The 26594-nt window shown below is 59.0% G+C and overlaps 8 protein-coding genes across 8 annotated transcripts; 5 read left to right on the top strand and 3 right to left on the bottom strand.

The window, feature by feature from the left end:
- Positions 1-3: 3 nt before the first annotated feature.
- On the bottom strand, positions 4-1565 carry LET1 (26S protease regulatory subunit 8). Its single transcript, XM_047992219.1, has 2 exons — positions 1175-1565; positions 4-1107 (listed from the first exon to the last, which is right to left on the bottom strand). The coding sequence occupies exons 1-2, from the start codon at positions 1407-1409 to the stop codon at positions 173-175; spliced, it is 1170 nt and encodes a 389-aa protein (XP_047848233.1). The 5' UTR covers positions 1410-1565; the 3' UTR covers positions 4-172.
- A 1582-nt stretch (positions 1566-3147) lies between these two features.
- Positions 3148-7386, top strand: JDV02_010476 (uncharacterized protein). The gene is made up of 3 exons (XM_047992218.1): positions 3148-3727; positions 3803-6543; positions 6602-7386. The coding sequence occupies exons 1-3, from the start codon at positions 3535-3537 to the stop codon at positions 7028-7030; spliced, it is 3363 nt and encodes a 1120-aa protein (XP_047848232.1). The 5' UTR covers positions 3148-3534; the 3' UTR covers positions 7031-7386.
- A 741-nt stretch (positions 7387-8127) lies between these two features.
- On the bottom strand, positions 8128-8740 carry JDV02_010475 (uncharacterized protein; the record flags this gene model as incomplete). Its single annotated transcript, XM_047992217.1, has 2 exons — positions 8128-8386; positions 8700-8740. The coding sequence occupies 2 exons, from the start codon at positions 8738-8740 to the stop codon at positions 8128-8130; spliced, it is 300 nt and encodes a 99-aa protein (XP_047848231.1).
- A 3217-nt stretch (positions 8741-11957) lies between these two features.
- On the top strand, positions 11958-14040 carry JDV02_010474 (uncharacterized protein). The gene has a single exon (XM_047992216.1). It carries the CDS (start codon positions 12353-12355, stop codon positions 13799-13801), a length of 1449 nt encoding a protein of 482 aa, XP_047848230.1. The 5' UTR covers positions 11958-12352; the 3' UTR covers positions 13802-14040.
- Positions 13889-15253, bottom strand: JDV02_010473 (Acetyl-CoA C-acetyltransferase). The gene has a single exon (XM_047992215.1). The coding sequence runs from the start codon at positions 15215-15217 to the stop codon at positions 14018-14020; it is 1200 nt and encodes a 399-aa protein (XP_047848229.1). The 5' UTR covers positions 15218-15253; the 3' UTR covers positions 13889-14017.
- Positions 15254-16849: 1596 nt separating this feature from the next.
- On the top strand, positions 16850-21374 carry JDV02_010472 (uncharacterized protein). The gene is made up of 4 exons (XM_047992214.1): positions 16850-20055; positions 20110-20433; positions 20485-21086; positions 21169-21374. Exons 1-3 carry the CDS (start codon positions 17102-17104, stop codon positions 21053-21055), a joined length of 3849 nt encoding a protein of 1282 aa, XP_047848228.1. The 5' UTR covers positions 16850-17101; the 3' UTR covers positions 21056-21086; positions 21169-21374.
- A 185-nt stretch (positions 21375-21559) lies between these two features.
- On the top strand, positions 21560-22959 carry JDV02_010471 (uncharacterized protein; the record flags this gene model as incomplete). The annotated part of the gene is made up of 3 exons (XM_047992213.1): positions 21560-22327; positions 22419-22624; positions 22701-22959. 3 exons carry the CDS (start codon positions 21560-21562, stop codon positions 22957-22959), a joined length of 1233 nt encoding a protein of 410 aa, XP_047848227.1.
- Positions 22678-24916, top strand: JDV02_010470 (uncharacterized protein). Its single transcript, XM_047992212.1, has 2 exons — positions 22678-23363; positions 23434-24916. The coding sequence occupies exon 2, from the start codon at positions 23566-23568 to the stop codon at positions 24853-24855; it is 1290 nt and encodes a 429-aa protein (XP_047848226.1). The 5' UTR covers positions 22678-23363; positions 23434-23565; the 3' UTR covers positions 24856-24916.
- Positions 24917-26594: the final 1678 nt, after the last annotated feature.

The raw sequence follows: 26594 nt of genomic DNA, 5'->3' as shown, positions 1-26594 counted from the left end.
AGCGTACGCCGCAACAACCGTGCGAAATTGTCGTGTGCTCACGTCTGCATAAAAGAACTCGCCTCACACGTGCCAGTCATTCCATGTTGTACAGTTTCTATTCACACTGCAACGCTGGTCCTTGGGCCAAGCGCTGCTGAAACCCCAGCTACCGAGACGCCTATGCCCGCGATTACTTCCATAGCTTGCCAAGCGACACCTCCTTGTCGTCGTGCTTGTTGAGGATCTTGGCTGTGGCCAGCTCAAAGTCCTCCTGCGTCACATGCACTCGCCGCTCGCGCAACGCATACATGCCAGCCTCTGTGCACACGCCCTTGAGCTCGGCGCCCGAGCACCCGTTCATCTTCTCGGCAATCTTGGTCAGGTTGATGCCTCGCGTCAGGTTCATCTTGCGGCTGTGAATGCGCAGGATATCGGCTCGCGCCTCGACGCTTGGCGGGGGAAACTCAATCTTTCGGTCGATGCGGCCAGGTCGCAGCAGGGCGGGGTCGAGAATGTCCAGCCGATTTGTGGCCATGATGACCTTGATGTTCTTGGTGGGCTCGAAGCCATCGAGCTGGTTGAGAAGCTCCAGCATTGTCCGCTGTACCTCGGAGTCGCCACCAGACGACCCCTCCACGCGCGACGAGCCAATGCTGTCAATCTCGTCCATGAAAATGATGGACGGAGCGTGTTCTCGTGCCATGATGAAGAGCTCTCGGACCATTCGGCTACCCTCGCCAATGTACTTTTGCACCAGCTCGGAGCCCGACACCCTGATGAACTTACACGCCGTATGATGGGCGACGGCTCGTGCCAGCAGCGTCTTTCCGGTACCAGGAGGACCGTAGAGCAGGACACCCTTGGGCTGGGCGATACCCAGTGACTCAAAGAGTTCGGGATGCTTGAGGCCCAGCTCAATGACTTCTTTGATTTCCTTGATCTGCTGATCCAGACCGCCAATCATGTCGTATGTGCTGTCGGGAACCTTCTCCACCATCATGAGAGAGACGAGCGGATCGACGGACGAGGGCAAGAGCTTCTCGAGCTTGTAGCTGTCGGACAGGAGAGTGACGCGCTTTCCGGGGGTAAGCTTGGCGACGTCGACGTTGTCGGACACATCGACAACTGCCAGAGCGCGTCAGTAAGCACAATGCGGCGAGAGGCGGGAGGCGAGAGTCGAAGGATAACGAACCGTATTTGCCCTCAGGGTGCACCTTGACGAGTATCTTCTTGGTGCTCATGACCTTGACCACCTCGCCTACGTAGGACCCTGGTTGTTGCAACAGCCCCAACTCTTCCCGTAGTAACCGGACCCGGGAATTGTAGTCGTTCCGCTGAGCCTCGAGGCGGCGCAGAGCTGCTTGACCCTTGAGGATCTCCAGCTTCATCGCCTCGATCTTGTTGTGATAGTACTGGTCGAGCGCCATGGTGCCGGTGCTCGGGGGGGCTTTTGGGGGGAGCACGGCGGGACCGAAGGGCACTGGCGGCGAGGATTCACCCTTGAAGAGTGTCGCGAAGTTGCCGGCTGCAGAGAGGCCGATGGATGATGAGGTGTTGAGAGTGATGGTTGGGAGGACGTTGATCTGGAGCTCGACAAGGCTGCAGGCGGTCTCGTAAGCTCGTGGCCACGGCACCGGCGACCAGGGCGGCGAATGTGGCTAGTGCGGAATATAGGTTTTGCCGGACTCCGATGTGCTTCGCTGGCCGCCTCGCAGCACAGCGGGTCTGTAGCTTGGATGCGCTAGAACCAAGGCCTAGAAGCAGAGGGGGTTGGCGGACATCAGGTTGCACATCATGTGCGCCTTGCAGTTTCTCCATTGTCTTATTGAAAAAACACACAGCTTTCATGCAGGAGCTGATTGCTTGGTCGCTACGAAGCACCGTCACATGTTGAACCCCATTGCGCGTGTCGATTGCGCCTGTAGTCGACGCCAGGCGGCTTTGCACCTTGCCTGGCCTCTAGCATTAGTACCCAGGTTCTGTACTATAGGCGCCACTGGGCTGCAACGTGTGAAACCACGAGATGTGCCCGCATCGCTCATGGAAGCACGAGGTGACTGGCTCGCACTGTAGTCGTACCAGGTAGCGTCGGGCGGCGCTCTGGCGCAGCGCTTGGCCATGCGCGGCGGCTGCAACCCTCGGCCGGCTGCAAGATCACAAGATGCGTGAGAACGAGTCTTGTGGCCAAGCCTGTTTCGGATGGCTACCTCCATTCGGCAAGGAGTTCCATCGCGCCGAAGCATGGCATGGCATGGCACGGCACAGCACAGTTTGGTATGGATGGCATTGCCCCCCTGGAACCTGCCCTGTCGGTGCGCGTGCGTGCGAACGATTGGAAGATTGTATTGGAGTAGTACTTGTACATATCGCAGGTGCGACTTGGGCTTCGCACAGCTGCGTGCCATGTCTTGATATACTGGAAGTCCGCCCGGCGTAGTCTTGGTTGGGGGTTGGGCACTGTCCGAGTTTCCTTCGGACGGCCCGCCACTGGGCACCCAGCACAGTCATCCTACCTTTTTTTTGGCCGGCACCTCGCTTGCCACGTCCACCTGTCGGCCAGTGCTGGAGCCTGCTTGCCTGCTTGCACGTTGTCCATCCGCGCCGGCCCCCCCCTTTCCGGTACCCGCCGCCAACGTGGAATCCTCCACAGGCTACCAAGTACCCGGCGGCCAGATCCACAGGAGCTCCCCAGCTCTGCTCAACTTTACCTCAACTTGACTGTCACAGATAGATAGCAACGGGCCTCGACTAGGGCAGCTGCGAAGCTCGTACGACACGTCTGGGCAAAACGCAACCCGACAGGTGGCATCCGTGGGCAATTCCCGACGCCGGCCGCGAGCACGTCAGCCAGCCAAGAGGCCTGTTGGCCGTCTCGTCATCTGCACCGTGAGCGCGCCAGGCGCCACAAGAGCCGCCCGCCTGTGATGCACCCGCTCCACTGGTGCGCCGCTCGTGCACCCACTGGGGTGCCGCCGCCGAGCCTCGAGAGTCGACAGCACCCGCACCTGCCGCAGCTAGGGTACCTTTAGGGGCCACCTGGAGGGTCACCCACACTGGGTGGACACCAATCGCCCGCCAGCCGGCAGCGCCGTGCCGCCGCGCCGATCACCCCCAAAGCTTCCCGTCCGTCTTGGCCCCAGGCTTGCCGTATCGCGTTCAATCCTTCATTTGAGCCGGTGGCTTCCCTCTCCACCTCACCTGCCCACCACGCCAACTCACCTCGTCGCCGCCGCTTCCTACCTTACTCTCTACATTTGCTCAACCCTCTCCAACCAGCGACGACCTCAACGCGCCACTTCCCGCCCGTCAAGGGCAGCAGGGCCAGAGCAGCCGCGCATCGCAGAGCACGCTTGACTCCTGTCGCGCCGCGTGCCTCAGCCTTGGTACCTCAGGTGCTCCGACGGCGCTGCCTCCGTCGCTCGCGTTCTGCCGCGCTGACCGACAACAAACGCCTGACCGCTCCCCAACCGCGCAACGTCACAAAGCTGGCGTCCCATCGAGCATACGCTCCTCCATCTTTGGGCGTCGACCTCGCCGCCCGGCCTGGACATCATGGACCCCTCGCACAACGAGGGCGCGCCTGGTGGCCATCGACCCAGCGAGGCATCGGATGTCACGTCACCCACGGACACCCGCTTCCCCAACCCACAGTCTGAGCCTTCTGCTCGCCGTGATTCCGAGGGCCTCTCCGAGAGCTATCAGTCCACCGACACCGTGCGACGGCGATCCGAAGCCACCGGCTATGGTGAGCGCCCTTCCTGGGCCGCTGCCCTCTTCGCCACGCCCAGCCGCATAACTGACCCCTTCATTACCTCTCCAGGATCCATACAGTCTTCGGCCACGGCCAGCGCCACGCGGAGCCCTGCCGACTCGTCACAGCAACGCACCTTTGCATCGCAAACCCGGCCCGGCGCGCCCTTGTCGGGCGACCGCGTCAAGTCGCTGACGCGACTACGAAAGCCGCAGCTGAGTCGACGCACCTCGTCCAACACACCGCACCGCGGCGAAGTGTTCTCGGCCGACGACGACACGCACGAAGTAGAGGCGGATGCCGCAGTCAATCGCTCCCGGCGCCGACCACCGCCGCCGCCAAGCAGTTTGCCTCGCTTGCAGTCATATCGTGGCGACGACGAAGAGGGCGACGCAGAACAGCGAGGCGTGCCAACCACGACCGCCGAAGAAGACGAGGACGAGAGCCGCGACCACCACGATGAAGAACTCCCCCTGGAGGAGCACGTTGACTGCGATTCGGACGGCGACATCAGTGAAGCCGAGAGCTTTACCCTCAAAGATAGACAGCAGGCAATTAACCAGACACATCCATTCGGCATTCGAGTGTGGAAGCCTGCTCTGTACAAGAAGGATCGATCAATTCAGAAGTTCGCACAGGCAGATATTCACTCGACACCCGGCGGTCACGTGAGCAGTTGGCTACTTCTGTTCAACCTGCTATGGACGCTGTGCTTTGGCTGGTGGATGGCCTGTCTTGCGGCGTTCGGCGCCATCTTTTGCCTCTTATTCGCTGCCGCTGCGAGTGGTAGAGAGTACGGCAGGGTCCTCTGGGGCCTAGCCGGCTATCTCTTCTATCCTTTTGGCAAGTTCGTCCGGCTCGAAAAGGACGAGGCCTATATCGACGAGGATGGCGACGAAGGCCGCAGCATTTCCGAGTACGAGCAGTGGCAAAGCGGCGACCTCGAAGTCGGACGACTCTTTTTCGGCCCTCCGGACCGCAACCGATCCATTGTTGGCCGCTCTCGGCGCAGCATCGATTCGGACCCCAGTGAGACGGACAGCCTCTTGGGGCGCGGACGACGAGGAGAGTCTGGGGATGGGCAACCTCGCCTGAAGCGAAGGCTGTTCGGTCGTGGCGAGTGGAATATCGGCCGGGTCATCTTCTTCACCTTCTTCTACTGCCTCATTTCGCCATCACTGATTGCCGTCTCGGCCGTCTGCTGGTTCTTGGTATTCACCATTCCCATGGGAAAGGTCACGATCCTCTTGTTCGATCACCTAAGGCGGCATCCGCTGGCGCTCTCCTTTGAGTCTCACGTCAAGTACACGCGCGATAATGACGCCCCGGACTCGTCGATCCTGCTCTGCACCTACCGTGCGGTGGGATCCAAGTACTGGAAGTATACCATTGACGGCACCAACATCTTCCTTATCAACCTGATGGCTGTAGTCATGTTTGTCATCTTCGACTGGCTTGTGCTGCAGCGCGTCCTCCACCTGGACAACTTAATCACCTCCCCGGCGTTTCTCTTCACAGCCGGACTGCTGTCCATTATACCCCTGGCATACTTCATTGGCCAGGCAGTGGCATCTATTTCGGCTCAGTCCTCCATGGGTCTTGGTGCCGCCATCAACGCCTTCTTCGCCACTGTGGTCGAGGTGTTCCTCTATTGCGTCGCGCTCAGCCAAGGAAAGGGTCAGCTCGTTGAGGGCAGCATCGTCGGCAGCATCTTTGCTGGCATCTTGTTTCTGCCCGGCATTTCGATGTGTTTCGGTGCGATTAAGAGGAAGACGCAGCGCTTCAACGCCAGGTCTGCAGGTGTGACGTCTACGATGCTTCTCTTTGCCACAGTAGGTGCATTTGGCCCGACTCTGTTTTACCAGATTTACGGCACCCACGAGCTCAACTGCCTCGATTGCGAAGACGGCCCCGGCGGCTCGAATAGCCAGGGAGACTCGCGTGACTGTCGTCGCTGCTACTTTTCCCAGACGCCGGCGCTCGATGACCGCTTCTACCTCGAAGCAGTCCGTCCATACTGCTACCTCGCCGCCTTTATGCTTTTCTTCGCGTACCTAATCGGTCTTTGGTTTACACTCAGAACCCACGCAGCCGTCATCTGGAACGCCGAGATTGAGGAAAAGAAGCACGAGGAGCAGCTCCATGCTTCGCTCCTGAGAGCCTCGCAACCCTCAGCCGCAGAGACGACAGGCACGGATATTCGCGACTCCCACCTGTACAAGCGCATCCTGGGCCAGTCTCTCAAGCAGGTCGGGCTGCAGCCAAATGACGACGCCTCTCGCCAAGGTTCGGTTGCGAACCAGGACGCCGCGCCAAATGGCATGTCCTCTACTCCGCATGTGGTACCTCCGAAGACAAACGACTCGGTTCGCTCGGGCATTCATGTTCCTGGCCTGAGTCACGCCGACAACACTGTCCTCGCCCGAGAAGTGGCGGAGATCGCCGCGGCCGCCGCCACCATTGCCTCACGGGACCGGTTGGCAGCGGTGCGCAAAGTATCAGCCATTTCGGGCTCGGCCGGAGGCACGACCAGACACGCACCCCGCGCGGCGGCGTTCCCGGATGGCGGGGACCCGGCCGTCGCCGTCGCAGAGACGGCAACGGCTCACGCGGGCGGTCATGGCCATGACGCGCCGAACTGGGGCCGAACAAAGAGCTCCGTTATCCTTCTGGGTGCGACCATTTTGTACGCCGTGATTGCCGAGATCTTGGTCGACACCGTGGACGTTGTTCTGGAGAGCTTTGCGATTGATCAAAAGTTCCTTGGTATTACGTTGTTTGCTCTGGTTCCCAACACGACCGAGTTCCTGGTGAGTCTTGGCTACATGACCGTATGAGGTTGAGAATGAGGCTGACGTTGCATCCCAGAACGCCATTTCTTTCGCCATGAACGGCAACATCGCCCTGTCCATGGAGATTGGCTCCGCCTACGCGCTGCAAGTGTGTATGCTGCAGATTCCGTGCCTGGTGCTCTTCTCTGCCGTCTACCCCAACATCCCTGAGGGTGGCGAGCCGGGCATGTACACGTTCTCCCTGCTGTTCCCGCAGTGGGACATGGTGACGGTGATACTGTGCGTGTTTCTGCTCAGCTACGTGTACGGCGAGGGCAAGAGCAACTACTTCAAGGGCAGCATTCTGATGCTGACGTATCTGGTGGTGGTGATTGGGTACTTTTTTAGCGGCTACACGTCGGACGTGATGGGCCTGGAGCGCTTCGATGTGATGGGCTCGAACGGCCAGTACCAGAGCTACAAGACGATTGGGAGATCGACGAGGGGACAGGCGTTCCGGGCCTAATGGGGTGGTGTATGGGCGGTATTAATCGATAAAGGGTTGTATTCTGGCGGAGAAAAAATAGGTACCAAGGTGTAGGCGGGCGCAGAAAGAAGGCGCTGGGGGCTTCCCTTGCTGTATTTCCATTGGCAGACCATGCCCAAAGACAGGGTGATTGACTAGCATTTGCGGCACGTCAAAAGGTGGATCACCTTCCTGCTCATTGCTTGGGTTGGTATCGTGGGGTGTGTGTGGAGGAGTGTATGAGCACAACGGCTGCGAACAACACAAGCGTGCAGATTGGGACCGGGGGTGCGTTGAAAGGCGCCCGTGTGGCACTGACAGCCCCGTTGGGGAGGTTTCCAAATTTGGCGTTGCAGCAGTCGTTGATTGGTGGCTGCTCGACCGCTGGGCGACAACAGGAAGTTCTCACTGGTGTAAACCCCACCCTCCTCCCGCCTGACTAATGCCCACTCTGCAGACAAGGGACTGGCGCCCGTATTCCGCCCGCCATCCTGCGTTGCCCACGCACATGGAACCGGGGTAGGGGGTGAGACCATTGCGCATCCCTAGTCGACAATGCCATGTGTTTTCCTACCCGTAATCATCTATGGCGAAAGCGGGGGCGGAAGACTGGCTCACCGCGTGTGTCTGCGCAAAGTCGCCGCCCGCGGCCGTTTGGTGTGCGAAAAAAGAATGGAAGGTGACCGGGTCTGAGCCGGAGCAGGAGGGACCCTGCCCCCCCTCCCGGGGGCGGCCCAGGCACCGGCCACGAGAAAGATGAAGCAATTCGAAAAGCGTCGGCGAAAGACCAAAGATCGTATCCAAAAAGACAAATCAGAAATATATCCAAAGAAACAAATCACATAGCCAAGCAACACAAAGGGTGGCCACAGCGTCATGCCGTGCCGACGTGACACGCGGGGTGAGCCGCGTGGCACGGACAGAGGTGTTGCCCCCTCGAGAGACATGTGCAGACATGTCCCCCGCGGGAGACATAATAAGTCCCCTCTGGAAGACATAAAATGTCCCGTTTAGAAGACATAACATGTCCCCCTTGGAAAACATACTAACGTTATGTCCCTCGGGAGACAAATGCCCCCTGCAAGGCGCGGGAAAAGTCAATTTGCTCCTCCAGTGCCGTTGTGGGTATGAAACACGGCGTCAACGGCCGCGACGATGGCCTGCGCGCGCGCCACTGCCTCGGCGGTGGTCGGGGTGGGAGAGGAGAAGCCGGGAGGGGGGCGGAGCGAAGAAGCGCCGGGGTGGTCGGCGGGAATGGTGGCGGACGCGTCGGCGAAGCGCTGGATGCTGTAGTTGAGATGCTCGGGGACCGACTGCATGAGGATAGGACGGGGAGCAGGCTGCTGCTCCTGGGACCTGGATGACGGGATGTTAGGCGTGGGCTTTGCTGAAGGGGTTGATGACATGTGGGATGAGTGGTGGCGGGGACATGGTGGCAAGGTAGACAAGGGCGCGAGGACATGGTGATAAGATGGATCAGAGTGCGGGGAAATGGTGGCAAGATGAATGGGAGTGTGGAGACATCGCGGCGTAGGGGAAAAGAAGGACGAGAACTACTCGCTCAGACAAACTGACGATGGGGAAGGCAGACGTCGTCTTGGAGGAACGGGCGTGGACCCAAGGTCAACGCGCCCATGTAGGCGGACGCTAGAGACAGAGATTGACTTACTGGTTGCTGCAGACGGCAACGCGAGACGAGTTGTCGGCCATGGTGCTCGAGCCAAAGACTAGTAGAAGCGAAGGCGATGCGAACCAAATGACGGACGGTGTGCTTTACACTTTGGGGTAGAGGATTGGAGGCGGGCGAGTTGATGGAGTCGCTGCGTGATTCTGGACAGTGCTGAAGGTGAGCCGTCAGAGGGCCCAAAGTGTATGAACCAGGACTCTGGGTCGGGACTAATGGCTCTTCAGCATCTGTAGGGTTGCCAAAGGGTAAAAAAAAAACAGAAGATGGGCTCTCCTCGTGTCAAAGGTCGAGGGAGGGGCTGACATCTTATATGGTTTGGGTGTCTGCATGGCGTGTTTTGGGCAGCGCGATGCTGAGGTTGACGAGAGCGCAAAGAAGACGCAACAGGTCGCCGTGGACCCCTTAAGACGTTGGCGCTTTGAATGCTAACACAAACCTGTCTCATCGCCGTCTGTCTGTTAGTCACGCGTGGGTTGTGAGGACGGTTCGCGAGGCGTGACTCGCCTGATGTGTACCAACTAGACACCTATGATTCGCGTGCGCGTAGAGTACCTAGTCATATGTACCTGCACACCGCTGGGCTTATGCACGAGGTCCCTGTGGTACCAGCCAATGGCCAGAGTGACTGCAGCAGCTACCTAGGAGAGCGATAGATGGCCTCGGCGGCAGGTAGGGATAGTACAGATGCGCGTCTCCAAGACACGCGTGAATGAGGAGGCACGAGCCGCATCCCAGAGCGACAGCGCATATGCCAACCAGAAGTTGGCACATCATAAGGCTCCCCCCGAATTTTTGCCTCACTCAACCGGACGTCCTGGGGCGTGGCCGGAGCAGTTTGGCTGAGTCAGGGGGGCCGGGGATAAATCATGAGCTCATGAACTTTCAACAAGACGAGTTTCTAGAATCCTTTCCGTGGTCCACGCCGGCCAACAGGGTTGCGAGTTACCAAGAGTGTACGGGGGACGGGGTGGTTCTGACGGACGCGGAGCGAGCCGGCGTGCCGACTTCTCTCTCGCCCAGGGACTGGGTTCATCCAACCTCAGTATTTTTGGCTCTCCCATCTCTGAAGACGAAGAAACAGCGCGGAGACATGCTGCCTTATTGGCACACGCCGCTCAGCCCACGCGAAAGGGTGTCCTGCCCGCCGAGGGGGGAGTTGGGGGGGGGGGGGGAATGGGGGTGAATGAGCTGTATGTAGGTCGTCAAAAAACCAATGGTTCGCCCGGTCGCCTCTTTGCCTCACGCACCAAAAACAACGTCTGCTTCAGGCCCCCCCTCCCATCCCATCTACTGGCCTTTCCCAACGCCTTGTCTTCTGGGAACACGCGGAGCGGGCAAATCAACGCACGCGCCAGAGATTGTGCGCGCTCCTCTCATGCACGCAACCCCGCGTCAATCGAGAATTTATCGTCAACCTGTTATTACAGGGCAGACCGTTGGGCGCAGCTGGAGGCAGAGGCTGCCGGTGCCAGACGGGCTGACCAGCCGCGCTTGACACAGTCGCGGCGGCTCGACCTGCACCGTCGAGGTGGTCTGGCCATGACATAAGGGTAGCAAGGGCAGCTGGGGCGAACAGGATAGAGCGCTTTGGATTACTTCATTATCAGATGGATCACGCGCAACTGATCAAGTATTCATTAATTCGTAGACAGCGGAGTTCCAACCGGTCGGGAAACGGCATGCCACGATCTTGTGTGCGCTGGCGGCAGCAGGAGCTATGAAAATTCCCCGATTGTATCAGCCCCCCGATGGCAGCGTGGGTGAGCTTGTTGTTGGCCCGTAAAGTCGGTTCGGTTGCGGTGCCGTCCGGGGATGTGCGTGTCCCATGCTACCCTAAGGTATACACCGCCGTCGACCTAGTAACAGTCGCTCGTGGTCGCCCTTGTCAACACCGCCAACCTTAGTAGTTTGTACTTCGCACCATACATAGCTGGAGTACAAGGCGCGGCCGGGGCCTGGAGCGTTGCGCAAGCAACAGCAGCACATCATGGGTTGCCGAGCATGCGGGTGCACTTCTCGTTGGGTCCTTATTGTCTACCGGTGAGGAAGCGCTCGACACTTTCTCACAGCCAACAAACATGTTCCTGTCTGGTTGGTCAGCAAGGTGCAAGCCAGCAAGTGATGATGCCAAGTTGGGTACACCTAGCTTGAGAGTAATGAGATACCCGAGCAACAATTGCTTTCACCCGTAGAGAGTAGAAGGCCAAGTGCCCGTCCGCGTCCAACACACTCACGCTCGTTCAAGCGCACTGACCTAGTTATATGGTTAGTCACACAGGGCTGGAAAAGGGGCTCGGAGTATTCCGTCTTGGTTGTCTAGCTCGCGCTCAACAGCTGGGCTCCACCTCGGTGCCGGCCCGTTGACATGACGAGGCTTCTCCGCCCTCGAGCTTGGATTCCAGCCCTCGTACCTGACCGCCGTTGGCCGAGGACAGTTCGAGATCGAGGTAGGCTGCCCATGGGGTTTCGCCCGGGGCCTTGTTGGTCAATGGCCAAACCCGACGGGGGTTAGTCCAACCATGGAAGCTTTGGAACATCTGAGGAAGTTCCCAGCAGTTGCCTGCTAGCCCGCGAAACATTTCCATGGGCATACAGGCAACTAACAGGTATCAAAGGCAAGGACGTACATTACCTTGAGGAACTGAGTCGCAGTGCCTGAAGACAATCACGATGCACGCAAGCAAGCCTCCTGCATCGCTTTCGGAGTATGTGTCGGTTCTGCGCGAACAGCACGTCAGCGGCGCCTTCGCACTATGGAGTGTTTGCACGGTTGCGCCAGCCGCGAGCCATTGCCGTACTTTGCAGCTGATGCCAGCATCTCATGGCAAGGACGGTAAGATGCATGGACACACTTCGCACACTTTTCAAACACTCTGGTACGGCCCAGGTAATCTGGGCAAGGCATATGCAAGGTAGTGGTACCTAAGGCTCGGGCATTTTTCGCCAGGTGCGTCAATGGCTGGATGACCATCAGCCTTGAGTGGCTCCCCCCCTGGACAAATACTGAGTTTCAGTCAGCCAGCACTCTTGCCGCCGTAGGCTAGTGCCCTCGGGCCGTCTGCCCTGGTGGCTGCCCCTCACAGCACCTGGGCAGTCGCTCAGCCTCACCCGGGCTGCAGCCCATCCTGCCCCAGGCAGCCACGCATGCCATCGCCCAGGCGCTGTGCACTGGCCGTGCAGCGCACCGTCTGCCACTGCCACAATAGGCTGCCTTCCTGCTCCATTGTTCACGTTCACCGACTGCCTCAACACCATACTGTGCACTACCTACTCTCTTCATTACCCCCCCTTTCAAACCCTTTCACTCATCTCCTGTTTCTGTTTTGCAATCCTTCTCTACCGCATCCGACAAATATTCGTCTCATTCGAACGTCCGCCATCACACTGACGCCGTCTCTCTCGTCGGCATCCGTCATGTGCCCGCCGACTGGTGCCCGATAAACATACCCCAGGCAGGCGAACCCAACGAACCGAACAGACCTGGTTCCTGCCTCAAGTACCGCCTGTCAACATCCCGCAACTTCTCCCTGCTAATGTCTGTGTCGTAGGAGCAGCCAAAGAGGCCAGGGCACTCGCGGCGCTATCTGCATTTCGCGTTTCGTTATCGCCAATCGTGCACGATCCCCAGCTTCGCCATGCCGACCGCCGCGTTCAATGTCCCTCCGCAGTACCGTAGATTTACCCTGTTTCCCCATCTGCCGCCAGAGATTCGCCTCCGAGTGTGGGAGGAATACTTGAAGAGTCCTGGCGTCAGCTTTGTCAAAGTCGAGCCCTCCGAGACGGCATGGCGCTCCCATTTCCTCATGCCCTTGTCTTTCATGCAAGACGACGACGACCAAGACCATCCGGAGTTGCATCTCGATGAGGTTTCGCTCGCCATCAAGAAGGAATCTGTCGTCAAGCCACCTCTTTCGGCCCGTCTGGTTGCCTTCTACCCCGTTCGCGTCGCCGACATCAGCAACTACAACATGCTCCACGCTGACCTTATCACCATGAGCCGCACGTACAGCGAGTCCTGGACCCTCGCCAGACAGCTGGCCTCACGCGAGGGGGCGCTGCGTCTCGACAACGGCATGCTCGTTGCGCTGGATGGGTCTCAGGATCTCATCACCCTCGACTACCTTCCGCCCGACCTGCACCAAACTGACCGCGCCCTAGAGGTCAACATTTCTTGCCCCGGCCTCGAAAAGATTCGAAGAGCCGCAGTACGCGTCTCACCCATGTGGAGGCCGGCCAGGACCTATCCAGCCAAGTGCAAGACGTGTCAAGAGGTGCATGAGGTGCGCGATGGGGGCAACTGCCCGACGCACTTGTACCAGTTCCTTGCCAGGCACCTACCGAACCTCGAGGAGTTCTACCTATTGGACTATTTTGTCGTTGAGAAGTCTGATTCCGAGAAGGCTACTTGGGACATTCTTTACGGGAACGGACACGACGGTGCCGAGAATGCTTGCCCAGGATCGCACCAACGCACGTTCCGCGCAAAGGATCGCATCTTCCACGAGATTGTCGGCGACGGATCAAGCGACCGCGCCTGGAAGACGGATTCCAAGACTGGAAAGATTCGAGATTGGCTTCAAGACAGTTTCGTTCGCTACAGCAACAAGAGCCCTCTCTCTCGTCACGAATCTCCTGAACAGGTCCACTTCGGTATTCTCGCATGTCAGTTCAATATCTTGCCTCCGTCCCCTTCCAAAGCCAAGACGTACCCGTCCTCAGGAAAGCTTCGACCCGCGCGAGAGAGGCCGACCAAAACCAAGCCCAGCCAAGGCGGTCTGTTCTTTGGTGGTTCATTGGCAACGGCTTCTACACTATTTCTTGACGAGCCTGGAACCAGCCTGGGCAGGCTTTTTGATGGAGAGGTGGCCACTGCTTGGGACGTCGGAGTGCAGAACGAGATTTTGAGACAACGACCAGAGCCAGTACATGCAGACGCAGACGTTGCTCCGCAACTTGTGCCTGAACGCGACCAGCCACGCTCATGGGGCGGCATGTTGTTTTCGTTTGGGGGCATCAGTCGGATTTCCTTTCGTTTCACGTTTTCCTTGTTCAACGGCTCGGTCAGACGATGGGCTGGCTTCTAGAGGCTAGAAATACCCCGAAGAACGTTGGGATCCTGGCGGTTTGGCACGGCTTGGTCTGGGACTGGGTCTCTGGCTCTCCTTTGTAGTGGCGTACTGGATGGAGAGTGTATTTTGTACGAGCTCACGAACCTAGAACACAGACTGGCAGCATCCGGGAAACGCCGCATGATATGGACATGCACTAGCACAAGCTTGTATTTAGCAACGGCCGAATGTCTAGAGAAACTCCTTGATGGCAGCCCAGAAGGCGTCTGGCTCTTCGCACATGGGAAGGTGACCAGATTTTGGGATAACCTTCAACTCTGCGCCCTCGGCCCCGAGTAACGATTTGAAGCCGTCCATGGCCTTGACGAGTGCACCTTTCGCGTCCTCCTCGCCCACCACGAGCAGGCTCGGCACCCTGCAGCTCGGCATTTGGGCCTTCATGTCGTAGTCCCACAGGGCGGTGCAGCTGTGCTTGAAGCCGTCGACGTCATTCCCCGCTACCATCTCGGTCATCCACCTCACCAAATCGGCCGTGTGCATGCTGTTTGGGTGGAACCACCGCGCGACGGTCTGCTCAGCGAGAGTCGCGATGCCATTCCCGCCGTCGCTCTCCGCGAGCGCGACGCGGTCCTTCCAAGCCTGGGTGTTGGCGGGGCTGGACACGGCGTTGAAGTCGCAGGCGATGAGGCGGGCGACGCGGCGGGGACGGTCGAGCACGAAGCGGAGGGCCGTGGCGCCGCCCATGGAGACGCCGACGAGGGCGTGCAGCGCGGGGACGCGCAGCGCGTCGAGCAGGTGCGCGAGGTCAGAGGCGAGGGTCTCGAGGGTGGCGGCGACGGGGCCGTGCTGCTGCTGCGGGACGGCGCGCCGCCCGCGGGTGTCGTAGCGCAGGATGCGCAGGTCCGGGCGCGCGCGCTTGAGCGTGGCGACGAGGGGGTCCCACATGTGGAGGGACGTGAGGAGCGAGTTGCAGAAGGCGACGGTCGGGGCGCGGGGAGAGGGGTTGCCCTCAAGTCGGTAGGGCAGGACGAGCCCGTCGGGTGTCGATATGTAGGACGTGAGGACCGGGTCTGCGCCCGGGACGGTCGAGGTCTTGCCGTCGGGGGATGTGAACGCCGCCGCCGCCGCGTCGGGGAGGGCGGAGAGCGACTCGAGGTCGCGCGGCGCGGGGCCGAAGACGTAGAAGAGCGACCACGTATGCCGGCCCTTGGACACGACGTACTTGTCAAACACCTCTGTCCGCCAGGGCGTGTCCATCGACGCCTTGTGCTCCTCTCCCCCAAGACCGTTATCCCTCGCGTAGTCGTGTAACGCAAAGTACATGACCTCTTCGCCGCCGCCGCCGCCGCCGCCGCCGGCTCCATCATCCTCGAGCGCCGTCGAAGGCTTGTAGAGCCGCGAGCGCCGCCACCCGGGCACCTTGGCGAGCATCCCGGCGTGTTCGTCGACGAACCACTTGGCGTACGCATCGCCCGCGGCAGGCCCGTCGTCCCCGCATAGCCGGACCTCGACAGCGACAGTGACGATGATGCCACTAGCGTCTTCGTCTTCGTCGTCGGTGGCGAGGTTCTCGAGGGGCGTAAACAGCGGCGAGGCCCGCGTGTGCAGCAGGTCGAAGAAGCGGCGTCGGACGTCGACCTGCGCGATGGTGATGGCCTCGCGCGGGGACCGCTCGGCGCGGAGGGAGGTGTAGGTCGGGGTGGCGAGGAGGGACATGTCGGTGACGTCGTAGACGGCCATGAAGCCGGGCTGCTGGTCATGGCTGCCCTCGCCGCCGCCGCCGCCGCCACCACCACCACCAGAGGATGTGGGGGAGGAGCGGTAGCGCAGACCGTTGGTGAAGATGTGGGGGATGCGCAGGCGCGTGGGACCGTGCTCGTTGTTGTACCACTCGTGGAACTGTGCGAGCGGGAGGCCGGGCTTCGGCTGCATCGTCACGTAGAGGATGCCCGGGGACGACATGTTGATGGCGGGCGGGATAGATGGACGATGGCTAGATAGGTAGATGGCTGCGGTGAAGTGATCGCGGGCGGGGCGATGCGGTGCGAGACCCGGGGCCTCGGGAAGCGGGAAGGTTAGTTCGAGAGTCGAGATGGCTTTACGAAAGGCCCCCGAGGGCGAGGTTGAAGGTTGTCTGAAGGAACAGGACGCGGCATGGCAACGGGTGGTGTTATGTATGGTGGAGGTTGGAGACGGTGCTTCAAGGTGGTAGTTGAGCTAACAAGTCGGCAAATGGGGTCGGGTTTACCCACGGGTGGTAAATGTTTAGCCCCGCGATGCCATCATACACAGACCAGAGGGTTTGAGGTGGACCCTGGACCCCGCACTCACCGAGAGCTCACCGTGGGGTACGTGCGTGTGTCATTGTGTGATGTCTCACCCGGACCGGCACGTATTTGTCTACCCAAGTGCGATGTAGTGGCTCTGCCTGTTCAGAAGATGCCGTCTGCTCATCCCGTTCTATACGGCTGTGTCGTGAGGATTGTTTGTCATTGTGGGTGCTCACTTCCGCATGACGCCGCGTTTACTTCAATTGCTGGGCTGATGGTAGCGACCTGTCAAAGGATGGGCTACGAGGTGACTACGTGCGTTTCGAGTCCTCAATCCACCAAGAGTGTCGGATGTCTCCTTATAGACAATATGACAATGTCCATACCAAGTACCTACGCTCGGCAGTGTCTGAGGTTCGTTTGTGGACCCTGAGGTGTCCTGGGACCTGGCCGATGCCGCGATGCCCCAGACGGGCCAAGCTCCAGGGGAGGGTACCTGTGCTTGTGGTGGGGTCTGCAGGGTCCTCGGCTGTCACCAGGTACCTTCCATACAATTTAGGTACCTTACTGACGCCTTCCAGGCCCGCAGGGGCCCAAGCTCCGGCATCCACCCACTGCTGGCAGCTGGAGCTCCCCACCATAGCAAAACATGCGAAATTGAACAAATGACCCCCAGGGCTGACCGTCTGCCGCAGAAGCTCATGGAAGCAGAGTTGCTTCGCCTGCGATTCCCACCCAAGACCCTCTCGACCACTAACCCCCCAGCTGCGTGTAACCTAGGTAGTACGTAGCTGCATCTCGTCGGCCTCCTCCCCTCAAGACTGCCCGTGTCACCCACCCCGCTACGCTCTCCATTGGCACCTTGCGGCTCGTTGTCGATGGTCCACTGCTTACTGTTGGGGTGTGACGCACGTATTTCACGTCCAGTCTTGCCTTTGGCCCGATTTCCCCATTCCCCGCTTGCCTTTGATGGCCGCTCGACAAGCTGCTCCTTCTCAATCGTGGCCTCTTCCTCCCGGCAGGTCAATCTAACGTCCACGATGCCATGGAGGTCTTTCTGAGCAACGTCAACGTGAGCCTCTCCGAAGACTCGCTCAAGAAGGAGCTCACGCCCTTTCTCAACGTCCTCGGCATCGCAGACTGGACTGTGGACAAGGCGAAGCGAAAGCCACACGCGTTTCTCTCATTTCTCAAAGCTAGCGATGGCAAACGCTTCTTGGACCGACACGGAAAGGTCCCGGCCCCGAACCCAGCAGGCGGAGATGGTGGGCACCACTACTATCCTCCGCAAACGCAAACGCAGCCCCATCACAACGGCCGCACTCGGGACATTCCGAGGCTTTACATCCTGTCCACGCCCATCTTTGCCCAGCAGAGTTCTCGAAATGTCAAAGACTTGACCCTGAGTCATCTTCGTCATGAGCGCGACGAGCGACAGCGCGCCCCAAACGATGGCCACCGTGCTCCTGCCATTGTTTGTGATGTTGGAGAAATCGCCTGCGGCAAAATGGTCTTCGCCGACTTAACATCCAACCTGACATTTGTGCGCCAGTCCTCGTTGCGCGAGTCCGGTTATGCCAAATTCGGTCGCCAATGCTTGGTGATAACGCTCGGCGCCAACATCCGGATCGACGTCCCCTACGATCTCATCCAAGACCTCGTCGCAGACAACAGACGGCAGACCATCACGCTAGTCCTTGAGGAGCCTCCCAGGTTCTACAAGCAGATGGTAAACGTGTCGCTCAACTCGATACAGACATGGGAGCGGCAGACAACTGGCTCATGGCCAGACCACTCCAAATATGTCGCTCACTGTCTGGTCTACGAGCTTACACTTACAAAGGAGTACTGGCCAACAGTTCTGAGCTTAAAAGCACAAGATATCTTGCCGGTGAGCCAGCAAGGTATCACGGTGGACATGTCGCCAAAACCGATCGTCCACGACTATGTGACTGCCATGTCGTCATTCGAAGGCAAAATGCAAACCCTCGGAACATCCAGAGACGTCATCCTGCCATTTCCAGTCTTTTTCCTGGTGCAGCAACTTGTTTGGAACAACTACCTTCATCCCTTCAGCGGTCTTCGCGTGCTCGACATCGTCGAGCGCACGGCCAAGGAACCCAAGTGGAAGGGTAAACTCCCGTTCACCACTGACACGATGAAGCCGCTGTTTCAGAAAATCCCTTACCCAGTTCCTGGTACTGATCCCCCACAACTTGATCCGGCGCGCTTCATGGCCACTGTCATCGACACCGAGCTTGAGCTTCGCAGCCAAGACCCTCTACGATCTGGAGTCTACGGTCAACGATTACCGCCGCACCAGGCTTGGGTATTCAAGGCCATGGTGACCCCAACGCGTATTTTGCTCTCGGGCCCCGATGCAGAGAGCAAGAACAGGGTGCTGCGGATGTTTCCGAGTCACGGAGACCATTTCCTGCGAGTATCCTTCTGCGACGAAAATGGCCAGGACCTCTCCTTCAACCCCAAAATCTCTAACGACATGGTTTTCCAGCGTTATCACGATGTTCTCCAGGACGGTATCCGCATCGCTGGTAGACATTTCTCCTTCCTTGGCTTCTCCCACTCGTCGCTCCGATCGCACTCGACGTGGTTCCTCGCCCCATTTCTCGATGCCAACTTCCAGCGACACGATCACGACACGATACTCAAGACATTAGGTGACTTCAGTGACATTCGAGTCGCCGCGAAATGTGCAGCGCGGATAGGCCAGGCGTTCTCAGAGACACCATATGCAGTGGACTTGTTCAAGGCCAATATCAAAACCCGCTATATTCCAGATGTCAAGTCCGCGGATGGCACACGCGTCTTCAGTGATGGCGTTGGGACAATCTCATGGGACGCAATGGAGGAGGTTTGGTGTGCCCTGCCAATGCGGTCTGCAGCGCCAACCTGCTTTCAGATCCGCTATGGCGGCTACAAAGGCATGTTAGCGCTGGATGCGACGCTTCACGGTAAGGTGATTTGCCTGCGCAAAGAGTCCATGATGAAGTTCCCCAGCCGCGACATGATGGAGCTTGGCATTTGCGACGTGGCGTCCAGACCGCTACGTTTGGTTCTCAACCGGCAAGTCATCAAGATTCTCGAGGATATGGGTACGAGCGACGACTGGTTCCTCGCGCTGCAGAACAAGGCGCTTAATATGCTCCGCGCTGTCACCGCTAGCGCAACCAACACGGCCACCTTCCTGCGGTATCAAGACGTTGGGAGCGCAGTGGGCCTTCCATCTTTTGTCAAACAACTGGATAAGATGGGAATCGACTATCGGCGAGACAGGTTTCTCAAATCTGTCGTTGAGCATGTGGTTCTTCGCGAACTCCGACTGTTGAAGCACAAGGCCCGCATCCCAGTCGATAAAGGTGTCACCCTCTTCGGCATCATGGACGAGACGGGGTTCCTTGAAGAGAACGAGGTCTATGTCACGTATGACAAGACTTACGCCAGAAGCGGCGCTCGCATGGACCCGACATTGGCAGACGGACCTGTTATTGTGACCCGTTGCCCGGCACTGCATCCCGGCGACGTGCAGTGTGTCACAATGGTGACGCCTCCAGAGACGCATCCTCTGCGAAGCCTTCAGAACTGCATCGTATTTAGCCGGAAAGGCTCACGCGATCTTCCCAGTCAGCTCAGCGGTGGAGACCTCGACGGAGACCTTTACAACGTCATCTGGGACGCGAGAGCAAAGCCCAGGCGCACGTTTCCGCCGGCCGACTATCCGAGAGTGACTCCCCCAGAGCTGGATCGACAAGTTACCCGCGACGACATCGCCGAATTCTTCATCAACTTCATGAAGTCGGATATCCTGGGCTTGATTGCCAATCGCCATCAGATTCTGGCAGACGTCGAGCATGACGGCACCAATGACCCTAGCTGCATCAAGCTGGCGGAGATGCACTCGACCGCAGTCGATTATTCTAAAACTGGCATTGCTGTGTCTCTCTTCGATATGCCCAAAGCGCCCAGATCGCGGCCTGATTTGTAAGTTTCCTCTCAGCTTGAGCGAAGCCACAGGCTGACTCGTGTTGTGTATAGTCTCGCACCAGCGCCCCCAGTAAAAGTATATGACCTTGGTGAGATCAGCCACATACTGGATCACGCGGACGGCGACGATGATGGTGAAGACGGCATGGGTCGGATTCGGCACCGGTTCCACCGCTCCGAGAAGATCCTCGGACGCCTTTATCGCGATGTCGACGAGAAGAAGATATGGAATGAACACATTCACCGCAAAATTGCCATGGACGGCCCTTCAGTTTGGGACCAGCTCATGGGACGAGTGCAAGCCGAACTATACTCGTACGGAATCAAGACGGCGTACACGCAGTACTCGGAGCAAGCTTGGAAGATCCGCAACCTGTAAGTCCGTCCCAGCTTTGACTGTTCAAACCTCTCGTTGACAGGCAGCAGGTACGAGGATGCCATGTCGGAAAACATGTGGCACTATTCGGATAATCCCCGTACATGCATTTCGGAAGCCGAGGTCTTTTGTGGCTCGGTTTTAAACAAGGCAGGAACGCAGACGCGACAGCAGCGAGAGGCGTCTATTCGGCTCAAGGACGAGACAGACCGGGTGATGACGTGGATCGCCAAGCTGATTCGCGACCCTAGCCGCGTCACGGGTACGGAGACGGCAAGTGATGGCACGGTCGATGCAAGCGACGAAGACGACGGGTACGAGGCGATCCAGCTGTCGTGGGCATGCCTGGTCGTCGGCTGCATCAACGATGTCAACGAGGCTCACCCGTCTTATCGCGGCACCGGGGAGCTCGAGAGCTTTCGCGTCGTCGCGGCGACTTGCTTACTTAAAGAGCTGAATGGCCTCAGCGTCAATGGTCTTGCCAGGGGGACTTTGGCGGTTCGGGACCGGCAAGCCATATCGCGAGCTTTTACAGGCGCATTTTTTGGCGGGCCGCTGGCCCAGGAGAAGGTTGCCACTGCCCTCCTGGTGAAGGACCTCGAGAAAGTCAGCCTCGACTAGGCACCCAGAAGGGTCTGACATGCCAAACAATGTAATAGTCACTTGTATCAGGTTGACTTTGCACCACTGCTGTGTAGCCTGATCTAAAGGCTAACTTGGCGTACTAACGTTAGGTCTAAGGAAAGTTTACGGCGGCGCGATGTATATTCAATACCATGCAACAGGACAACAGCAGTCGGCTGCGAACCTGGCATATCCTGATCCAAGTGAAGTGTAGGATGAATCATTAAGTCATGTAGAGTACGGGTGATACTAGTCATCGCCGTGGTAATGGGCGCAGCTAGCACAGACGCCATGAAGTGGCTTGGCTGGATGGCCTTGCTATTAGAGCATAAGGTTACCTGGGCGAAGCCGACTGCCATCCGCTTTGCAATACTCGAGAAATTCATTCTTCACCCGTCATTTATCGTGTGTCTTGTCGAGCACAGAGCCGTGGGTACGACCGGAATTACGGCAAACCGTCGACAGGATATACGTGCCGAGCAACAGACAAGACGGCTCATCATGGACAAGGTGGACAGCGGTTCACAGCATGGACGAGATGCTTCTAGGGGCTGGGGCTACCCCTGGGCAACAGCAGGCAACGGGAGCCGAGGGTCCGTCGATGAGGAGACGGGTGCCGTCCTGGCCTCGAATGATGGCGAGGATGGCCCACAGATCCCGCTCCAAGACCTCTCCTCACTTAGTCTGACGGCGGTCGAGCCCAAACCGCCACCCACGTTTCTCGACCAGCTTCGGCGCCTGCCCCCCGAGGTCTGGCTCGAGATTCTGGGGTATCTGAGCCTCGGAGAAGTCATACGGCTGAGGCGGACCTGCTTTCCCCTCTACCAAAGTATCCCGAGCTCAGCTTTTGCGGCTGTGTTCCGGCACAGGCTGGCCAAGCTCTCGCTCCGGACCTGTCGCAGATGCCTCACGACGGCAAGGTCCTGTCGGCACCTGCTGCAGCCCTTAATCCGACCGCTGGCCCCGCCGTACATGCTGGTCGCGGAGTGCGTCCCCTGCAAGGCCCAACGAGGCGGCATAGAGCCCGAGGGTGAGTGGTGGCTCCTGGGCCGGAGGGCCTTCATGTGCGGCTTCTGCGGGTACCCGACCGACGCCCCGGGCTGGATAGGGACGGGCTTGCGGTTGCACGGCTACTGCCGCGAGAGGTACGGGTACTTGAGGACCGCGGCGTACTTTTTCGCCTTTCTGCCCGTGCCGCTGGTCCTTGGCTTCGTCTGGTTCATTGCCACGAGTAGTGAAGCTGGCCGGATCACTAATGCTTTGCTCGGGGTGAGTAGCCTTACTGCGTCCTAGTCTTTTTCCTTTCCCTTGGTTAAAGGAGTAGCAACTGACTCTCGATAACCGGACACCGGAAATACAGGCAGAATGTTGCGTCCCAGTTTTATCCTTTATAATGCTTGCCTATCCACAGGCGGTGCTGAGGCTCCATCACTTTGCGGCACTGCTGAGCTTAGCCGCGGTGATTGTCGCTACAGTGGTTATTACGAGGATTACGTCTTGGATGAGCTATCATGACACCGCAGACGGCAAGTGGAAGCTTCTCTTCGGCGCGCTTGTAGTCGTTGTGTAAGAGCCCGCGCCCCACCTCCCCCCCGCGTAATACGTGCTTCAACAGACCATGGGCTGATCTGCTGCGCCCCAGGACGATCAAATCCCTCCACTTCGTGGGCAACGTCATTCTCATGCTAGAATACAAGCACTGGCAAAACATGAGGCCTCATTCGGCGTGGCCACGACGTGCCCTCGCAGTGATGCTGAAGCTGGCCGCTATGCTCGCCAATCCGCTGTACCTGGAGCAGGTTTACCCGGGGCGATACACGCCAATGTGGCTCAGAAACGTGCTGGATCGCCTCAGTGGACGGCAGCGTTGGCAGAACGGCGACGTTGAGCTGGCGGTTTGATCCGGACAAGGCGAGGTGACGCGCTCGTGGCACCCAGGCAATGCAGGTTGACCTCCATTCATTCTACACCGGAGTTTGCTGCCGCTTGAGCTCGACAGATGAACAGGCACCGACGTCGGTTTGGGTTAAGCGGCTTCCCCGCGCGTTGCCCATCCCCAAGGGTTCGGAACCGGAGCTCGGGGAGCGTCGCGGGTGGTGCTTTTCCACCACTCTGAACAGTTTCCCCACGCCAGACATGATGGACCCTTGGGGCTTGCAGCAAACTAGAAGTCGGTTTATCCGGGGAAGAAGAAGCCTCCAACGATGATCGACCAAAGAGGTTGTTTGTTGCTGATGCCGCCACAGTTCATCCGCGCGGCACGCGGGGGACCTGAGTTGGACCAGGGGTCATCGGAGCTTGATTGGTGGGTTATCTCCAGAATTGAACTGACCACAGTCGACTTCAACTACAATTCTAATCACGGGGGGTGCCAGCGACGTGGACATGAGGTATAGTTTGAGAGTTATAAGCCATGGGGCGTCTCCGCCGTTGACCCCATCCCCGTCTCCCGGGCAGGGCACCGGTCAACGCTGCTCGCAAGACATACCCCTGACTCCTGGACCACAATGCAGCTGCTGCTGTTCGCTCTGCTGCCTCTCGCGGCGTCCGCCAGCGCCGTTCGTGGGAGCTCTTCCCGGGTCCCCAACACGGTCGTCATCGACGGCGAGCGCCTCGCCTCGGCCAAGGATCGGCTCTGGTCGTCGCGGCACCACCCGGATCCGGAGCTGCGGGCGGCGCTCGGGCGCCTCACGGCGCAGGCCGACGTTTGGCTGAAGCAAGGCCCCTGGACGGTGACGACGAAGACGACGGCGCCGCCCAACGGCACGATCCACGACTACGCGTCGCAGGCGCCGTACTGGTGGCCCAACCCCGACACGCCCGACGGCTGCCCGTACGTGCAACGCGACGGCGTGCGCAACCCCGAGGCGGACCAGTATCAGGACCGGCTGGCCGTGGGCCGCATGTTCAACTCGACGTACGTGCTCTCGCTGGCGTGGTACTACACGGGCCGGGAGGCGTACGCGCGGCACGCGGCCGACATCCTGCGGACGTGGTTCCTCGACCCGGCGACGGCCATGAACCCCAACCTGGACCACGCGCAGATCATCCCCTGCGCCAACACGGGCCGGGCCATCGGCATCATCGACTTCAGCCAGGAGTACACCAACGTGCTCGACGCCGTCGCCGTGCTCGAGTCTGGCAGCAGCGGTGGCAGCGGCCATGGCGGCGACGCAGCGCCGGGCTGGTCGCGCGCCGACTCGGCAGCCTTCCTGGCGTGGAACAGGCGCTTCCTGACGTGGCTGACCGAATCGCCCTTTGGCAAGGAGGAGGCCTCGCAGAGCAACAACCACGGCACCTTTGCCAACATGCAAATCTCGGCGCTCGCGCTCTTCGTCGGCGACCGGTCCCTCGCGCGCGCCACCTCGGCCCTCGCGCGGGGGCTCATCGACAGCCAGATCACGGCCAACGGGTCGCAGCCGCAGGAGCTGGCCCGCACGCGCAGCTGGCACTACTCCAACTTCAACCTCGGGGCGCACCTGCGGTGGGCGCTCGTCGCGCGCAAGGTCGGCGTCGACCTCTTCGGCTACGCGGGCCCGCAGGGGCAGTCGGTGCTGCGGGCCGCCGCGTTCGAGGTGCCGGCGGCCGTGGCCGGCGCGTCGCCGACGACGTGGCCGTACGACGACATCGAGTTTGTGCGCTACGCGGCGACGGACAATGTGCGCGCGGCGGCAGACGCGGGGCTGTGCGCGGCGAGGCGCGCGGTGAAGCGCGGTGAGCTGCAGGCGCCCCCCGGAGGAGACATTTCCGTGCTGAGGCCTGCGCCGCAGCAGCTCGACAGCATTGTCACGCTGTAGGGGCTGGACGGTGTGTGTGTGTGTGCGCGTTCTCGCTTTTGCTATGTGCCAGGCAGGGGGGTAACGGGAGGGGAGGAAGGAAGGAAGGGGGAGATAGAGAGAAGGGGGGTTCGATAAAGGGAAGATGGAGGAGAGAAATTGGCGACAGAGAGAGAGAAAACGAGTGTCGGCGCCGGTGTCCGTGTCTAGAATCATGGCATCTGTCTTGAGCATATTCATCCGCAGCTGTTCTTATCACTCCCCCGCCGTCTGTTTAGGCGCATGCAAACAGTCGTTCATCATTCATCATCATCCATGTACACCGCTTTACAAACAACTCCCCTCGGCACGGTGCCCTTCTGGATTCGGAGCGGCGACGTAGGATCATACATAGTCCACACCCATTGATATGACTAGACCAACCAACCTCCGACGGCAGATGGAGACCTTGAGGAACGAAGTCCTCAGCGGTCCTGACATCAGCACGGGTCTCTGGCCACTGAGCTAGCTTAGAGGGACAGGCAATAGCTCCGGCCCTGGCCTTAGGGGAAGGGGAAGGGGGAAACCGTGGTCTGTCTTTACGTAGTTGTGATAGCAGAGAAAACGCCGGTAGATTGTCCATTGGGCTAATAGGAATGAAGCTTCAAAAACTGGTCTCTCAACCACCTGAAGGATGTAAAAACTGGCCCATAGAAATCCTTTCGGAACTTCGTTCCTCAAGGCATTCCTACTTCCAGGACAAGGGATGAACAGGATATTGAAGAGACGTGGTCTGGAAGATGATGTCCCATCTGCCAACTGGAGACAGTGGACAAGATTTCTCAAACTCTGGAAGATGGCCGCCTGCAGGTGTCTAGATAGGTGCTTATGGATTCAACGTGCTCTGATGTGAATGTCCCCAGGGCGGAGCAGCAGTTGCAGCGGGAGGACGGTCGTCGTCGAGAGCCTAGTTATTTCATTTCATCAGTTGAAAAATGTGCGGACTCGCTTGTTGCTTTTTGCCGAAATGTAGCGCCGGCGCATGGCACGTTGCGGCTGCTGATGAGACTCGGATGAGTGACACCGCACTATGTATGCATGACTTGCAAACCCGCCCTCGGCTCTCAACCACATGGCCGTCCATCACATACATGGTTATAGGTTGCCTTCCCCTGTAACTGCTCTTCTTCAGTGGGGGCTGGCAGAGCATGGACGGGCAGTGCTGCAGCTACGTACTGCCGCCAACCTGTCGACCCCGCCGCGGGCCGCTGCGGGGAACAGCCAACTAACTAAGGTTCCTTCCCGCCGTGGTTAGGTAAGTTAGCTACTAGATAAAGAACCGGCTATCCTACGTCCAAGGGTCCCTTTTTTGATGGTCAAGTAAAGTATTCGTACATGACTAAGTATCCAGTGCTGCGCCGACACGTAGGAGGGGAAATCATGGAATCCAAATTCGGGGCTGGGAACTCGGCATTGACATTGGGCAGCTGTCCTCCTCCTCCCTCTCTCGACCCAACAAGTGTGAGTTGGGGGAGGGGTGATTAAGTTGGCATGAAGCCGTCCGGATGGGGCCAAGCCTCAGTCGTGTCGATTCGGGATCCGTCCAAGTGCGTGGGGGGAGGACATGGACTGCAGGTACGATATAACGTTGTAATACTATGCTTGCTTGTTGTAAGTTGTCGGGAGTGCATCGCATCCCACTGTTACTGAAGTTATTAGCATGTCGGATCGGGGCCTTCATGTTGTCAAGGGCGCGACGACGACCTACATGCTGTTCAATC

The sequence above is a fragment of the Purpureocillium takamizusanense genome, chromosome 12 (genome assembly GCF_022605165.1).
Source record: "Purpureocillium takamizusanense chromosome 12, complete sequence".
NCBI lineage: Eukaryota > Fungi > Ascomycota > Sordariomycetes > Hypocreales > Ophiocordycipitaceae > Purpureocillium > Purpureocillium takamizusanense.
This window is presented reverse-complemented; position numbering and strand designations above follow the sequence as displayed.

What these genes read in the sequence shown, in the direction of transcription:
- LET1 (XM_047992219.1), bottom strand. Translation starts at nt 1,409, where the DNA reads ATGGCGCTCGACCAGTACTATCACAACAAGATCGAGGCGATGAAGCTG. An exon ending in GCACCCTGAGGGCAAATACG is followed by an intron (nt 1,108 to 1,174) that starts GTTCGTTATCCT and finishes GCGCTCTGGCAG; the next exon opens with TTGTCGATGTGTCCGACAAC.
- JDV02_010476 (XM_047992218.1), top strand. Translation starts at nt 3,535, where the DNA reads ATGGACCCCTCGCACAACGAGGGCGCGCCTGGTGGCCATCGACCCAGC. An exon ending in ATCCGAAGCCACCGGCTATG is followed by an intron (nt 3,728 to 3,802) that starts GTGAGCGCCCTT and finishes TTACCTCTCCAG; the next exon opens with GATCCATACAGTCTTCGGCC. An exon ending in CCAACACGACCGAGTTCCTG is followed by an intron (nt 6,544 to 6,601) that starts GTGAGTCTTGGC and finishes GTTGCATCCCAG; the next exon opens with AACGCCATTTCTTTCGCCAT.
- JDV02_010474 (XM_047992216.1), top strand. Translation starts at nt 12,353, where the DNA reads ATGCCGACCGCCGCGTTCAATGTCCCTCCGCAGTACCGTAGATTTACC.
- JDV02_010473 (XM_047992215.1), bottom strand. Translation starts at nt 15,217, where the DNA reads ATGCTCGCCAAGGTGCCCGGGTGGCGGCGCTCGCGGCTCTACAAGCCT.
- JDV02_010472 (XM_047992214.1), top strand. Translation starts at nt 17,102, where the DNA reads ATGGAGGTCTTTCTGAGCAACGTCAACGTGAGCCTCTCCGAAGACTCG. An exon ending in CCCAGATCGCGGCCTGATTT is followed by an intron (nt 20,056 to 20,109) that starts GTAAGTTTCCTC and finishes TGTTGTGTATAG; the next exon opens with TCTCGCACCAGCGCCCCCAG. An exon ending in GCTTGGAAGATCCGCAACCT is followed by an intron (nt 20,434 to 20,484) that starts GTAAGTCCGTCC and finishes GACAGGCAGCAG; the next exon opens with GTACGAGGATGCCATGTCGG.
- JDV02_010470 (XM_047992212.1), top strand. Translation starts at nt 23,566, where the DNA reads ATGCAGCTGCTGCTGTTCGCTCTGCTGCCTCTCGCGGCGTCCGCCAGC.